The sequence below is a fragment of the Chionomys nivalis genome, chromosome 24 (assembly GCF_950005125.1).
Source record: "Chionomys nivalis chromosome 24, mChiNiv1.1, whole genome shotgun sequence".
Taxonomy (NCBI): domain Eukaryota; kingdom Metazoa; phylum Chordata; class Mammalia; order Rodentia; family Cricetidae; genus Chionomys; species Chionomys nivalis.
The window spans coordinates 22,981,925-22,998,958 of record NC_080109.1 but is presented as its reverse complement, the minus strand read 5'-3'; the positions used below and the strand labels follow the sequence as shown (position 1 = coordinate 22,998,958).

Below are 17,034 nucleotides of genomic sequence, written 5' to 3'. Positions count from 1 at the left end.
TCCAATATTTGAGCACAGTTTTCAAAATTCTTGTTGAGAAACTGAAGTTCAAATGTATATTTCAAAGGAAGTTTAAAGGTCTTCCTCATTTGAAAGGCACATTCTGACATTTCTTTTTCTCAACAACAACAGCTTCCTCAGAAAGAATCAAGACAAATCAGAACATACTTAGGATGTCGATAGTAATGGAATCTTCCAAAGGTTTTAGATAAGCATTAGAAGTGGTGAGCCTTCTCCAGAAAGATAATGTTACCAGTCTATTGCCAACACAGTTTCACCCCAAAACGGACCCGATCTGTCTGAGGGTCAACACACATTTTAAAGGAAATTTTAGTATCACAATCATGAAAAATTTTCACTACGCATTTGTATGATTAAGACTTTATAAATGGACTCTATGTGAGTGTGTGTGGAATATGTTTGTGTGTGTATGTTGTATATGTATGGGGTGGCATGTGTGTGTGTTATGTATGTATGTCTGTGCTGTGGTGTGTGTGGTGTATGTGGTGTGGTGTGTGTGTATGGTGTGTATGTGTGTGTGTGTGTATGATGTGTGTGTATGGTGTGGTGTGTGTATTTATCATGGCATGCATTTAGTAACCCAAGGACACCTTTAGGAGTCAGTTCTCTTTTTCCACTGTTGAATCCAAGATCAAACCCAGATTATCAGACTTACATGACAAGCATTTTTGCAGGCTGAGCCATCCTGCCAGTCCAAAATTTAACTAATAAGTTAATTAACTTTTATCCCATAGTATTTTTTTAATCTACAAACAAACGAAGAGATGGAAAACTTGCTGATGGCAAACTCAAACGAATGGGGTGAAATTTAGGATTTACCAAACACTTTTTATTACAGCAACGTTTCCCAAAGCTGCTCACAGATCTGCATGGCAGAGCTCGCTCCTGGCTTCCCATCTCAATCAAAACCAGCCAGGACACAGAACATTCTGAAGGGTTTCAGGTGAATCGCATGCATAAGATTCAGGCTCAGGGTACAGGAACACGGCACTGAACCGGGTGACAGACCCTACAGTGTGGAGGTTCTGAGAGGGTGGCCAGTTGCTTGATACTGGCTCAGGGAGCGGCCCTGCAGACTGAGCCGGGTGGAACAGCAGACGATGGACAGACTTGTCTCAGGAACAGGGAGGGGAGGGTGTGGGTGTTGACTGAGTAGGAAGAGGTAGAGGTGCAAATAGAAGTTTGCAACCTTGAAAGGACAGGATCTGAAACCTGGATTGCAGAAAAGGGAACGTTAGAGCCCTGTGCGGGTGGGGCTAGCCTAAGAGCTGGAGACCTAGTCAAAAGCAAGTGCCTATCAGTGGAGCAGGTTAGTAAGGATGTTAGCTGGGCAGCATTTTGATGGTGGAGATTCACATCATCATTGAGCCAAGCTCCACTGACTTCTTGAGACTCCACTTTACTTTGCTAGCTTTCCAAGACTCTTTGTGGATGTATTTCTTTAAAATTGCTGCAGTAAGGTCTATTACCACGTTCTGCTCCCACCTGTGGGTGCCTTGGAGGGCCTATGAAAGCGGATAATTATTCCGGATGGTTACGAGTACAGAGGGAGATCGCTGGGGGTTCTGAGGAGCTAATGGGACACGGTTTACAGTCATGAGCGTAATTATTTGGGGAGACCAGTTAAAAAGCCTTCAGTCAACATTACATCTATTTTTACAAGGCAAAGGTTACAGAGAGGCAAACATCAAAAGCCAATCACAGGTGGAAATCAACCAAGTTTTTGATGTGGGTAAAGTTAGCTTCTTTCTAAACCCGTGTATCTTTCCGCTTCCAGACTGCACTGACATCATGTGTTTAATTGAAACTCAAAGGAGGGCTGGAGAGACAGCTCGGCTGTGCAAGGCTAAGGCTCACCACCAAAACGTTGAGAGTTCAGCTCTCAGCGCCTATGTCAAAGCCTGTGTGTACAGTTTCCCTTTGCCGGATATGATGGCATAAATCCCAGCATTCGGGAGGCAGCGGCAGGTGTATTTCTGCAGATTTGAGGCCAGCCTGGTTTACATGGCAAGTTCCAGGACAGCAAGGGATATATAGAAAGACCCTAGTTCCAAATAAAATAAATGAATAAAGGAACAAGGTTGAGAGAGATGGCTCAGAGGTTAAGAGTACTTCCTGGCAGAGGACCCAGGGTCCATTCCTAGCACACATACTGGGTAGCTCACAACAGCCTATAACTTCAATGTGGCTTACAACTTCAGGGACCCAATATATTTTTTCTACCTTTTCAGGCATGTAGTACATATGTATGTATATATCAAGGCACAACACATACACATACATTAAAAATTAAGGTAATAATCTTTTTGCCAGGCATGATGTCACAGGTCTAAATCCAACAATGGGAATACAGAAGCAGGCAGATCTCTGTAAGCTTAGGGCCAGCCTGATCTACACAGCATGTTATAAGATTCTGTCTAAGAAAGAAAGGAAGAAAAGAAGGAAGGGAGAGAGAAAGGAATGAAGGAGGAAGGAAGGGAAAGAAAAAGAGTTGGGATCATAAGTTAAGATTTCTGACTATCTGATGTAAAGGAATTGCTCTGGCTGTCAGTTCCTCTTGTGTGGGAGAAAACACAGCAGTTAATAGCAGGTTCCTGCCTTGGCGACAGTGCAGTCAGGGTGATGCGCCAGCTGCATTTGGGCGTCCACCTCCTCAGGTCACGTCAAAATCTCTAGTCCCTATGCTAAGTTGTCTCCAGGGCTTTACCAGAGCTAACAGTCTTACAAGGTAATTATTTATATCTACTGCTGACAAAATCAAGTTGGGCCTTGGAGGGGTTAAATAATTTGCTACATAGGGCATAGAACAAGCAGGATTCGAACATGAGAGACTAATATAGTAAAATGTGAATTATTTTCCACTATGTCGCAATTTTTTTGAAAATGTTTAAAGCAATGAAGTAATAAACATACTTAGATGTTCATATTTTTAGAATATTCTTTTTAAAGATGCATAAGTAGAAATGACTGTGTGAAGGAAAAGAAAAAAACTTTTCTTTGCACGGGAAAACAAGAGTATGTAATGTGTGTGTTTGTATTAAATTGTGGAAATGCAATTGTCACTCAAAAACTAAAGGGGAGCAATGGGGACAGAGGCGAGATGGCCCTTAAAGTGACTGTACCTACGTCAGAAATCACCGAGCATAAGTCATACACAAACACTTTTATACCTGCTAACTAATGATAAATTTACAAGATTTCAAATCAATAAAGCTCTGGCCTGTGGCTGATTTGTTTGGGAATCTCAGCAGCTGGAGAAAGAAAGACCATGACGAATAAAGTGTTAAACACAATCCGTGTGAGGTCCCAGGGATAAGAGTGTGTGGCTGACATTGGGAAAATAAATAATGTTGACCACAGACTGATTAAGAAATGACACTTGGAACACGTCTGCTGGCAGCCAGCGGCGGTCCAGAATAAACAGCCCGCGCCACTCCGTTCTGTTCCGGGCAAAGGAATGCACTTTTCTCCTGTCAGAATCCTAGTGAACGCTCATCAGGGTGGCTGGCTGTCAGCTCTGCTGGTGGTTTTCTGGTCTGTGTGTAGCCATGAGAGGAGCTTCTTCCTCCAAGTTCTAAGCCCGGGACCTCCTGGGTCACTGTGCAAAGCCTCATCCCAAGGGAGTCACTTCTCTGGGTCTTGAATTTCTGCTTTATAACACAAGGACAATCCAATTGGACCATGTGATGTCAGATCACCTGATTTATTAGGCTATCACACTCTTTTCCCCTCCTGGGGATTGGAGTTTTTTTTTTTTTTTTTTTGTGTGTGTGTGTGTGTATGTTCTAGTTAAAGCCATTTCTTTCTTTCTTTTTTATTTACACTTATGCAACCCATTCACTGTTGACTTTCTATATTCCTGAGTAGAAGGTAAATGGGAAGAAAAGTCTCTCAAGAGGGAGCTGGAAAACCATTCTTGTCTCATAACTTGGTCACCTGCAGAAGCCATATACCAATATGATAAAAATGTAGGGACTACAACTCTTATATCTCATGGCAGGTAACATATGCTCAAACCTACCTGCCTCTAAAGCTAAGACTTTGCTCATTTAAAGTCTTTGATTTATAACTACTTTGTTAATAAACATAATCTACAGAGAATAATAACAAAAATGTAAAACCTCCTAGACTGAAGCCAGCAGCCCCAGTTTATAACCGGAGGGATGGTCCCGGCCGAGCCCTGCAGGCTATGGAGTTGGGAGATAGTACAAAGAGAATGAGGGGATTGGAAAGCTCCATAAACCTAAAATACACTTTAGTCAGGCTATGTGTACAGTGTCAATACGGTGGCTTTTTTTCCATAGGAAAAGCAGGATGCCTGTGGCATGCTGCTATAGAAGCTGGATTTGGGATACTAACGTGAGTTAATCAGGAGAAGGTAGAGGGGCATGGTGGGGAGGGAGGATGATGGGCAGAAGCAGCAGTGTGGATGAGTCCATGGCCTTGCCTGCTTAGGGACAGCACCATTTGGCATGTTGTGGTATAATCCTTAGGAAAAAGAGACAACATGAACAAAGAAATAAGTGGCAATGGCCAGGCCCTGCAGGCCCCTGTGCCTGGAATCTTGTCCTGGGAGATATCTGGTCCAAAGTTGTGCTCAGTTTTAAGAAGGATGAGAGGCTGATGAGACTTAATTTAAATCATTTAAGTGATGATGCCTTTAGGGGCGTGGAAGGTGGATGGACGGACCACAGGCAGCAAGTACAAGCATCTAGGAGCCACTTGAAGCTAGCTTGGCTGTTGTGTGAGCTGCTTGAATGAAGAAAGCTGGTAGAAGGATAAACCATAGGGACATAAAACGAATAAAGATCTCGGGTGGACGGTGAGAGGAAGAGGCTGGCATCGCTTTCACTATGATGAAGAACACCGGAGGGAGGGGACTGGAGAGATGGCTAGGCAGTGAAGAACAGTTCCCAACACCACCATGGTGGTGCTCAACCACCAAAACTCCAGTTCCAGAAGATCTGACACCTTCTTCCAGCCTCTGCGGTCACTGGGTGGCCAGATGTATGTGGAGGCAAAACACCCGTACATATGAAATAATTTATTATAATTAAAAATGTCAGGAGGGAAACCAGGGGAGGTCAAGGGTTAGTTGTGACAGCTACTGAAGCTTTTTTCTCTGTGCCGCTTACTTCTGGCCTCTAAGGCTAGTGTCCCGGAACCTGGGTGGTGCTGTGTGGCTGTCCTTTCCTTCGTTAAAAAAAAAAGGAAAATGTTTTTGATCTACAACTAAATTCCTAGGTCTCCCGTTGTTATGACACAGGAGTTTTCAAGTGTCTTTTCTAGAAAAGCCAAGGGAGAAAAAATGTTTTGATCAAAGTAGCAATTTCCTGTCCCCAGAGAATTAATCAAGGGCTTTATGCTAATGGTTGCCTGTTGAACCAGATCCAGGTCACACAACCTGGCAAGCCTACCAGCCTTGAAAAGAACTAGCAAACGTGTGAGTTCAAGTTCATCAAGGGCACAGGTTCCATCTGTCAAGGGTCCCTGGAAAGGGGCACTGCATCTTTGTGACCACGGTGGGTAGTCTAGATAGCCCCCTCCCCAGCCGAGATGGAGCTCATGGAGCTCATACGCACAGGTACGGAGCAAACCCTGGCATTTCTTTCCATGTTAGTTCTCCTCTCCAGGGTCATCTTACCACACTGCGGCTGTGGGAACTCTGTGGCTTTTTGTGTTTACTTGCTTTTGAATTCTTCCTAGCAGTGAACAATTCTGAAAAATCCCCCTTCACGATGAGGATGATTATTAACAAAAATGACAGGAAACCCAGAACGAGTCCCTTGCAGGCATTCTGACCCAACAGCTTCACTTTTTAACACATTTCCGGGGACAGTGAAACCAAACATTTGTGAAACACCCTCACCCTCAGGGAGACAGAAGCTGAGATCTATTTCAGCCCTGTAAGAGGCCTGTAACAGGCCTGTGATTTCATGTCTTAAAAAGCATTTTCATAAAAAGCTACAGACCATTTTACTTCTTTTCAAGGGCTGCCTTCAGAGACTGCTGACCTGCTAAGGCAGCGCTATCCCCAATAGTGCAATTGTCTTCACAAAAGAGAGTCTGTCACAGCCCAAGGGACACATGACAATGCCCATTAATTTACCAGCTGCCAGTGTGAGCGACTCCATTGCAGGTTTTTTTTCTGTAAGGAGGAAGGGGTGTGAAGGCTTCCTGAAGGTCAAGGCCAAATTTCATGACCTCCAGAAAGCTGCCAACGGGAAGCTTGCCCTTTTCATTTGCAGTAAAGTACACGGGTCCCTGGAGCTCTTTGTTCAGATTCTCCTAGAAAGGGATCTCTCTTCACTGCTGTGTTTTCAGCACCTTGGGAGCTTACCCAACACTTACTAGGGGCCCAGGAAACATGAAAGGTTAGACAGAGCGAATTCTCTGTCATCTTGGCACAGCGTCTTGAACAACACAAGTAGTTAGCAAACGTGTAAGGAAACAGTCACCGCCTGGACATCTGTGGGTCACTGCAGGGTATCTAGTGGGCACTCTGTGGTGAAGTTTCCCAGAAAAGCCATGCCCGAGTTAAAAATTTTGCAGACAGGCTGACTGGCTAGGACTTCATGATTGCAGAGAGCAGGGATGTTGCGGACAGAAATCCAAAATTATCTTGGGGTGTCTTTAGCTCCCTTAATTTCTAATTATCACCAGCCTTTATCTCTGACTTAATATCCCTTTATTAGGCAACCTCTGAAATATATCGACTCAGTAGACATTAGCTTCCACCTCCCTCAAAGCTAAGAATAAGACAGAAGAGGTTTTCTTGCTAGGCTCTCACTGGTCCACCCAATGTCCTTCCTGGTGGATGTATTTGCTAAGCACACTGACTTACAATTTCCTTTTATTCTGTGTCTGATAAAAGCTCAGGCAACCTGACTGATGATAGAACCCGCCAATCAGGGAAACCTGGATCTATGTTTCAGGGCCATAGTCACTCATATTAATTAATCTCTGAATAAGCCCCTACCCCCTTTTTTGGACAAAGCACTGTGTTTTTCACTCACAATACCGACGTATACAGCTGGGCAGTTTCCTCAACAGAGTGAGCAGCACTGGCGTATAACCCACACATCTTCCCATGGACTTGAAGTCCTTTGCAGATTAGTATAGTACCGGGAACTCATAAGTGTTTTGTCAGTAGGTGAGACACAGTATTGTTTGAAGACCAATGACTGGAGTTAGAGAGATGTTCATCAGTTAAGATCATAGCAGGTTCAGTCATAACACCCACATGGCAGCTCACAACCGCCTGTAACTCTAGTCTCGGTGTATCCGAGTGCTTCTTCTGGCTTCTGAGGTCATTGCATGCACACACAGACACACAGACACACACACACACACACCACACCACTCAATCACATAAAATATAACCAAATAACTTTTTGAAAAAAGGCCAGAGATAATAAAAACCACTCCAAAGAAGGCATCAGAGTCCCAGGAGCTAGGGTCACAGATATTTGTTACTCACCCTACGTGAGTCCTCTGCAAGAGCATGTACTCTAAGCTGGGCAGCGGTGGCACATGCCTTTGATCCCAGCACTCAGGAGGCAGAGGCAGACTGATCTCTGTGAGTTCGAGGCCAGCCTGATCTACAAGAGCTAGTTCCAGGACAGGCTCCAAAGCCACAGAGTAGCCTTGTCTCCAAAAGAACCGCCCCCCGCAAAAAAAAAAAAAAGAGCATGTGCTCGTAACCACTGAGACATCTGTCCAGTCTCTGAATGCATTTTATTATGAAATTTCCACAAACCCACATGGTGGTTACAGTTATCGGGAACTACAGTTTCAGAGGATCTGATGCCCTCTTCTGGCCTCTATGGGCACCAGGCATGTGGTACACAGACACACATGTAGGCAAAACACGGACACATATAAAATAAAATAATAAAAAAATTAATTAGAAAATAAAACCGGGCTGGAGAGATGGCTCAGTGGTTAAGAACATGTACTATTCTTGCAGAGGACCTAAGTTCAATTCCCAGTGCCCACATCAGGCAACTTACAACTGCTTGTAACTCCAGCTCCATGAGATGGCCCTAACCTCAGGTACATGCACATATACAGACATAGACATATGTACACATAAATAATAATCCAAATACTAAAAAAAGGAAGATGAAACTTTCCCTCGATAGTTCTAAGTTTACAAATTTTAAAAGTCTGGTGTTTGAAAAGTGGCTACTGGGATTTATGTGACTTTTTCTAGCACTGAAAGAGAACTCATCGCTGCCTGAGATCCCAAGGATGAATGCTAGTGATCTGCTGCCAGGGTTTTAGTGGTAAGAAGCCCGGATGTTTACGCTCTTGACATCTACAGGGATAGTGTAGCCAGAGCGCGCTCTCGAGTGTGGAAGAGATAGGTATCAGGCAGACAGTGCTGCTCTGAAAAACACAAACCAAACACAAGACACTATGTGTCTGAAAGAATCTGACAAGCAAACCGAAGCCCAGCACTGCAGAGATAACAGTCTCTGCTGGCTGGGTTCTCAAATGGCGTGCCAAAGGCAGTGCCGTCTTCGTCTTGAAGCAACAGATGGCACTAACGTGATCTCCCCAGGACTCGGGAGGGCTTAGAGTCGGCAGAGAGGGAGCCAACATGTCTCAGCTGTGACTTATTGGAACATCTACAATATTTCAGTCATTCTAGGATATTTGGAGGTTGGAGACATACAAAAGAGCAGAGAGCTTCATTCGGCAAGTTCACTACTAGGGCATCCAAAATTCTTTGACTCTTGCAGTAGAAGCAGAAGGCAACTGTATTTGCTCAATATTTTCACCGCCAGTAGGATACGAAGTGGGTTGCCCAGTTAATGCCAAGCATTCTGCAGCTGTGCTGGGTCAACGCTCTGCGGCTGTTCCCCTTAGGTGAGCTATCTAAGTACAACAGAATGACAGAACACAGGCATGCTGTGTCTTCTACAAAATGTATGTGTGATAAGTGGAAAAAATTCTAGAACCTAGGAAGGCGCTTGTTTTAGTGCTGTCTATGTGTTATATATGCAGCACTAGAAAATCAAGTGGTATTTTTGTGGCGGGCGTTGGGATCAAATCCAGGGCCTTTCACACGTTAGGCAACTGCTCTACTACTGAGTCACACCCTTCTCTTTAAACCCTGAAAAATGAAGACAGGAATTAACTTAATACTGTAGACAGCTTTTATGCAACAGCTCCGCCCTGAACCTCTCCAGTGCATGCTTGCACACACAGGTTCTACGATCCCAGAGCTCACTCTGGGTAAACCGGTTCTGGGTCCAAGCACAGTCCCCCTGGGCTTGCTTTCCTTGTGGGCAGCAAGGTCACTGTTCCATGTAAATTATACAAAACATTTAGCCCTTCTCATAAAACGCTCTCGAGTCTTTTCCTTTTCTGGTAATCCTGGTGTAATGTTCTCAGGCAATGCACAGAAGGGATCCAAATGGCTGCTCGCCAAGCTTGCGTGTGTACAGTGGGGAAAAAAATCTCAGTGCTTCTCCTGCAGTGAGTAGTGAACTGCGCCTACACTGGGAAAGATCAGGGACCTCCCAAGCAGCCAGGTCTTTGGGGGCTGCAACAATGGTACCCCAACTGATACAGAGCCTACTCCTGCAGTTCAGCAAGTGTCCTTTGCTTCTTGGGAACTTTCCCTTTACACACGGCCTGTTGACTTTTTGGGTGAGGTACAGAATTAAAGAGAGAGGGCTAGGAATTGGGGACCCAGAAGCACAGGTCCTCCAGTGGCTAAACCTGGGGAGGCCAAGACCCTCTCCCTCCACCCTTCTTTATTCCTCTCCCCTCCTCCACCTCTTCCTCCTCTTCTTCTTCACCTCCCCTTTTTCCTCCTCTTCCGTCTCCTCCTTCCTTCCTCCAGTATTTTTTCTCCTCCACCTCTTCCTCCTCATCCTCTTCTTCCTCCTCTTCTTTGGTGACTAGCCCCCTCACATCCCCAGGGGCTTTTCCCTCCTATCTTCCCCCACTCATGTGTTTGGATTCTGCAATGCCTATCCAGAAATCATAATTACACAAAGATACAACACGAGTCTTCATCAGAAAGTAGTTAAAATTTAACTTGATTTGCAAGAAGACACAACAAACGCATCTAGTTCCAGTTATTTTGAAAAGCGGCAACATTCAAAATCAGTTGGGATTATATAATCTCATAGAGAAAAAAAATACATTTTCTCCCTCATGTGAAGAATCTAGCCAATAGTAAATATATGTATATATGTAAACAGATGTATATGTGGATACAGTATATATAGAAAAGAGAACAAGAAAGGCAAAGTATTGTGGGTGAACCTAACATGGGAGATCTGGCTCTGCCCCTCATCTGACATACGGTGGTGTGGCTGGGGGAGAGATCTCTCCCATCAAAGCCTATGACAGGTGGCCCTGAAGGTGTAAGAGTGGATGAATGACCCTGAGGGCATGAAAGCAGGAGAACTGACACCTCCCGTTGCTCCTCAAACTATCCAGGCCAGTGCTGGAGAGCTCACCCTGGTGCTTAGGACGGTGGAGAGCTGACTGGCTGACCAACCCATGCCCAGAACCATGGGCTGTGAATTATTGGCCCACCCCAACATCATGAAGTGAGCAGTTCTGCAGACCCAAAGCTGCAGGATCTCTGTGCCATAGAACAACAGCAGGATGAACAACAGGAGGTCCAGGGAGGTCCCAGCAACGGCAGTGTAGTAGAAACCGGAGGCCTGGAACCAGACCAATGACTCTCTGCAGTGAACACGTCTAAGTAAAGATACATGGATAAAAGGGTTTACTGTGTGGCTCACTGTGCCACACTACAGCTTCCATTGCGAGGTTTTTCCTTTTTCTTTTTTCTCTTAATTTTTTTTGGAGGGGGGGGGCAGGGAAAGAGGTTGCAAGGCAGAGGGCAGATATGAAGGGACAGAGAAATGAATGGGATGGAGACGCATGATGTGAAAGTCACAAAGAATAAATTAAAAGAAAGGAAAAGGAAAAGGAAAAGAAAATAAGTATTATGGGATGAGGAAGGACTGGATGCAGGCCATGGACATGAGTGATGAAAGAGGAAATAAGTTAATTCTTTTTCAACATCTAAGCCAGGCATGGAATTTTCATTTTTGGTGGTGGATAAGTTCATAAAAATATATTCAACAGCTGGGTGGCAGTGGCGCACACCTTTAATCCCAGCACTCGGGAGGCAGAGGCAGGCGGATCTTTGTGAGTTCGAGGCCAGCCTGGTCTACAAGAGCTAGTGCCAGGACAGGAACCAAAAGCTTCAGAGAAACCCTGTCTCTAAAAATTAAAATATACATACATACATATATATATATATATATATATATATATATATATATATATTCAACAGTGAAAGTGTAAAATCCAATGAGATGCTCCACGGATTCAACTCTGTGTGGGTGCACTCCTGTAAAAAAAAGACTGTTGAGTTTACAGTCCTTGGGTCTGGGTTATTCTGGTGTGTGATTTTTGAGTTGTATAGTCTTTGGGTCTGGGTTATTCTGGTGTGTGATTTTGAGTTGTGTAGTCTTTGGGTTTGGGTTATGTTGGTGTGTGATTTTTTTTAAACTTACAATCTTTTCACTTATAAAGTTCAAAATAAATTAAGTGTGGAATATTCCTTTACACTGTGTGAATATATGTCGCTGTGATTGGTTTAATAAAGTAGTTGACTGGCCAATAGCTGAACAGGATAAGGTTAGGTGAAAGAACCAGACTAAGGACAGGCACATACATGGTACACAGACATACCCACAGGCAAAACACCCTTACACATAATAAAAATAAAATAAAAAAAAATTTCTCATCTCACCATTTTTTAACCTCTTTCCCTACACTGGTTCTCCTAAAATCTTATCATAGACCATGCATTAAACTGCCCACAAACTTTCGAAACACAAACCTTTTTAAATTTCTCTCCTCCCTTCTTATGCAGAGAACTAGTCATTCTGGGGTTAGTGTTCATTCTTATGTTTAACTTCACCTCCTTTCCCTCTGCTTCCAAGGTCTGTCTTGGTTCTGATTTCAGTTAATTTCCATTGTCTTCTAATCAGTAACCTTTAGACCCCACTCTGGTATTTTCACAATATTGTTCAAAAACTTCCCCACTCTCCCTATGCAATAATTCAGACCATCTGTTTTTATTTGAGGCATCTTCAGGTGCTTCGAGTCCGTCTTCCCAGACTCACTGCCCATGAGGCTCACTGTCTTCTGTTGAATCAGTTTTTAATGGACTTCCCTACAGACAATGTTACCTAATTTCCACAAAACGCTATGAGCAGAGACAGCCGAGCCGTATCATGCTTCATGCGAGGAAAGCAGGCTGGAGAGCAAAGAGGGGGCTTACTTGGAAGGCCAAGACCCAATGGCTAGACAGGAGCAGCATGGACGCAGAGCCCAGGACACTGGCTGTGGAGCTTAGCAGAAAACATTTTTTTTTAATTTAATTTTTATTTTGGGGGATTTGATACCAGGGTGTTGTATTTAAATCATTTTTGACCCCTCTCTCTCCCTTCCACCGATTCCTATATTTCCCCCCAACTTTCTCTCACATCCATCACCTTATCTTTATTATTATTGTTATATATAGTTGTATAATAAATATAGACATATGCCTATACAAATATAGCCTGCTGGGTCCATTCAGTGCTACTAGTATACAGATGTGTCTGGGACTAACTGCTTGGGACTGAATAAGCAGTCAGAGGGTTCCCCCCTGGAAAATACTGATTCTTCCTCTCAACAGCCATTATTGCCTGTAGCTATTCACCAGGAGCTTTCTTAAAACACTGTGGCTGGGACAACTGGGTTCCTCAGGGCTCCATAATCCATTACTCCCTTTAATTTAGCTGTGAAGTCAAACCATAATTACCCTCTGTGGGACAATGGTCTTACTCTGTAAAGATTTGTCACTTGTACTGGTTAAATAACATGCTGATTGGCCAATAGCCAGGCAGGAAGTATAGGCGGGGCAACCAGAACAGGAGAATTCTGGGAAGAAGAAAGGTTCAGTCTGCAGTCAGTCATCACCCAGACATAGAGGACACAAGATGAGAATGACTCACTGATAAAAGGTACCAAGCCACGTGGCTAACACGGACAAGAATTACAGGCTAATTTAAGATGTAAGAAGTTTTATAATGTCACAGAGGGACAATCTGAGGTTAATTTTGGACATTTAAAATACTGGCTCTCTAAGAATGATTCAATTTGAAATAAAATTCCTATACTTGGTTTAAATATAGTACACGGCGGAGTTGATAGCTCAGCTGTTAAGACGCATTTTGCTTTTGCAGTGAATCTAAGTTGAGTTCCCAGAACCTACCAGGGCTGCTCAGATCTACTCATAGCCATCTATAACTATGACTCCAGGGAACCCTGACTACCACGTCTGGTTTCCTTGGGGACCTGCACTCAAGCACACCCTCATCTGCATAACTAAAAATTTAAAAAATACAAATGCAGGACCCTTTATTAAGTGAAGCATTAGAGGAGTAATTTTTAAAATGAAGGATGTTATCAAAACTCAGGAGAGCTTTTTTCTATGTCTTTTGTCAGAAGTCATTCCTGAATTTACGATCAGTGTTTTTAAACTTTTACAACCATAAAAATGCCTCATTCTGTAATTCAGAGGACTTTTAGAGGCAAAACAAAGGTTTTTTTTTTTTTGTGTGTGTGTGTGTGTGCGCGCACACGCGCGCGAAGGAGGCAACCTGACAGCTTTGTCTCACGCTTTCTCCTTCACCTTAGCTAGCCAAGACCTTTCTTGGCAGATTGTTTTCAGTCTCCTGAGTTTTAAGATTCTTTTGGTTTTTGACTCTCCTGCAGCTTCGCTCCGACAGCAAGGACCATCCATCCTCTTTGATCTGCCATGGGGAAAAGGGAGGGAGACGGGAACCAGTCCATGGGAGGAGAGGGCAATGTTGTCTGCTTCACCCTTTGCCTGCATCACAAGATCATTTGTAGTCTTCCCTTCTCTCTGTCTCTGTCTCTGTCTCTCTCTCTCTCCTCACAAGAAAGTGCAAACCTTTTTCAGTTGGTGTTGCTTCACGGAATTACGTTTCCCCAGGGAAGGGTGTTCTAGTGTATCAACCCCTCTTGTCTTGAGACTTAACTTCCCACATAGCTGTTTCCCTCCCAGTGATTCATCTGATAGCCCTTCTTATGGATTTCTTTGAAAAACAGATTCAAACACTTGGGTTAAAGTTAGGAAAGAGAAGGCAATCCATGCTGCTTTTTAAAAGGATGCTGATTCTTCACCATGGAAGCTGACTGCAATGACTTACTGGTGAGTTGAACTGTAAGAGGACCTAGAGAGGAAACTGGGCATGGGAACAATACATCAGGCATGAGGAATGATTGACGTAGCCAGTGTTTGATGAACCTAAGTCACCATACAATCCAGCAGAGAAACAACGTGCACCCCGTGATTCTATTCGCTTTCTAGTTTTTCTGTTTAGAAAGCTGCAGGGAGGATAAATCAAAACTCACCATCATCCTTGTCTGTGAGGATGGTCACCTTGGCTCCCGGAAACTTGTCACCGATCCTCCCGCCCATGGGCATGCTCAGAAGGACCTGGAAGGTCTCCTCCTCCTCGTACAAGGAGTCATCGATTATGACCACACGACACGTTTTCTCACGTTCGCCTTTGTCAAAGCGGACTACGCTGCTGTGGTCCTCGGGCCTGGAGATGTAGTCCGAGTAAGACAGCACTGAGGTCCGCACGGTGCTGGTCGCGGTCCCTAGGGCCCGAAAGAACCAAGAGACGTCAGGGCTGAACCACTGTTTCCAAAACGTGTTGTTTTCAGATTCAGTATTTAACGGTTGCGACTGTATACTGCAACACCCCAGAACTGCACTGGCAACTACAGTGTTCTAGCATCACCGGTCTCCTGCAGAATGTCCGCACGTACACCTAATATTGGCCCGCCATTGTTTCCTCCTGCCTTCCTTCCTATAGGCTTTCAAATCAACGAAACAGGGAAGGTAATCCCTCCCACTATTCAAATGTTCCCCATATACAGGCCAAAGCCATGTGTTTTCTGTGTTTGCCTAGTCTTTCCATCCATCTACTGGGTTTTAGGGGTTGGGGAAGTGAGCTATACAGAAGTCAACACACTGGTTCTGCCACCTCGGTCCCAAGACTGAGTCTTCTTTTATTTTTCATACCAAACACAGTTTCCCCTCCCTCCTCTCCTCCCGTCCCCCTCCCACACCTCTCTTCTATCCCCCTTCCCTACCACTCCTCCATCTCCATTCACAAGAAGTAAGGCCTCCCATAGGAGTCAACAAAGTATCATATCAAGTTAAGGCAGGATCAAGCTCCTCCCTCCAGCAGACAAAGAGGCTGATGGGCACACTGCGGGCTGCTTCACTTTGCTCGGCAATCGCCTCACCTTGCTGTGTGTAACAGATCACCATCAGCTCCTGACTGACATCGCCGCTCCTCCTGATGGGAATGAACAGCTCACCCACATCCTCTTCCACGGAGTATTCCGGCTGGGGAATGAACACGGTTGATTCTAAAGAGAATACACAGTTACAGTCACTATAACATTCTTTTTTTAGGTCAGAATTTCCCTATCTCAGAAACTTAAAATTTCTCTGCTAGTTGCTTTTGTAGAAGAACAGTGCCAGAGGAAGGGCGGGAGAGGAGAAAGACCACCTACACGAAGCTCAGCATAGCTTCTCTCTCCAGCCATCTCATTTTTTTCTCGAAAAATATCACTACGCGGTTCTTCTCAATCCCCTTCTTTCCTCCTGTTACAGCATGACATCTTCCCTGGTGTAACTCAAGAGGTGGAATTGCCTCCTTTGCAGACCTCAGGTTCATACGGTTGAACCTGACTCCCAAGCATGCTCCTTAGGCAGGACTGGAACTCAGATCCTGTGACGTCTGTCTACTCTATTATTATTCTTATCCAAAGGGCTTCTTTTTGGGTGGTTCGTGATTAAAAACGTACTTGTTCAACTGTATTCAGACAACAGTTCCTTTTGAGTTCCCGAGTGCCTTATTACTTCTATAATGCTTTTTCTTCCCTAGTGGGATAGCAATTACTTGTGACATAAAAACTATGTTTATATAACATTATAAGTCTTAATGATTCCTTTTAACATAGATAAAAGGTACATTAAGTAATACAAGTAGTGTAATTAAGTTGTTAAAAATAGATCTATTGTGTAAAACTTTCATGATGATTTAGTTCAATAGTTTGACATTATAAACCCCAAACAGATTGTGATATTTCTCTGGAAGCCATTTCCCTGATAGCCTTAACATCCACACAGAACACACTTCCTGATCATCTCTGAAACAGTAAGCACAATTCTTCTGGGGTTATGAAAGACTCTAGAATAGTCTACACAGTTAAGATGTTCAGTTCTCCCTGCCCTGTGGCTGAGGGTGTGAAGGATGAGCTCCTTTGAAGACATTTCCCTCATGCTGAGGATGCTGGTGGGTCAGCCAAAGGGGAAGAGCTCACAGGAAGGGGCTTGGGCTTGTAGGGCAAGAACCAGAAATGGTTCTATGGCTAAGAGTGTGCTGCTCTTGCAGAGAGACCAGGGTTCAGTTCCTAACATTTACATATGGTGGTTCACAGCATCCTGTAACTCTAGTCCAGGGGAACTGACACCTTGCTTCTGTGAGCACCACATGCATACACACATGCAAAGATATAGATACACATAAATGAAATTTTTTTAAAAAATTAAGAGCCAATGAGCTCTGGAGTTCGGTTTTCCAGCAACTCTCAGATATCCAGAGGCATGTGCCACCCTCTCCAGACCTAGAGGTGACGCTGACACTGGCCCTCACTGCCTGGGAGCACTTTATATGCCTGGGCTTTAGATCCTGCCCCAACCTTGGAAGACAATTGAAACATGAAATGCTTTTGAAATGACTAATCTTCCCAGTATCATCGGTCTTCTTCTGAGACTCTCACTAATACATTCACTTTTAGAATGGCCCCATTGTATTGCTAATTATTCACTTATAAAACATTGATTTAATGCCAGGTCGTGGTGGTGCACGC

The 17,034-nt window shown here is 44.1% G+C and overlaps 1 protein-coding gene across 1 annotated transcript in view; it reads right to left on the bottom strand.

Annotated features, from left to right (window-relative positions):
• Positions 1-17,034, bottom strand: part of Frem2 (FRAS1 related extracellular matrix 2) — a 126,086-nt gene that overhangs the window by 41,856 nt on the left and 67,196 nt on the right. Inside the window, exons 5-6 of the mRNA XM_057756986.1 lie at positions 15,400-15,525; positions 14,494-14,745 (exon numbers count right to left, since the gene is read on the bottom strand). Of these exons, the coding sequence (XP_057612969.1) occupies positions 14,494-14,745; positions 15,400-15,525 (378 nt within the window). The remainder of the gene's footprint in view (positions 1-14,493; positions 14,746-15,399; positions 15,526-17,034) is intronic.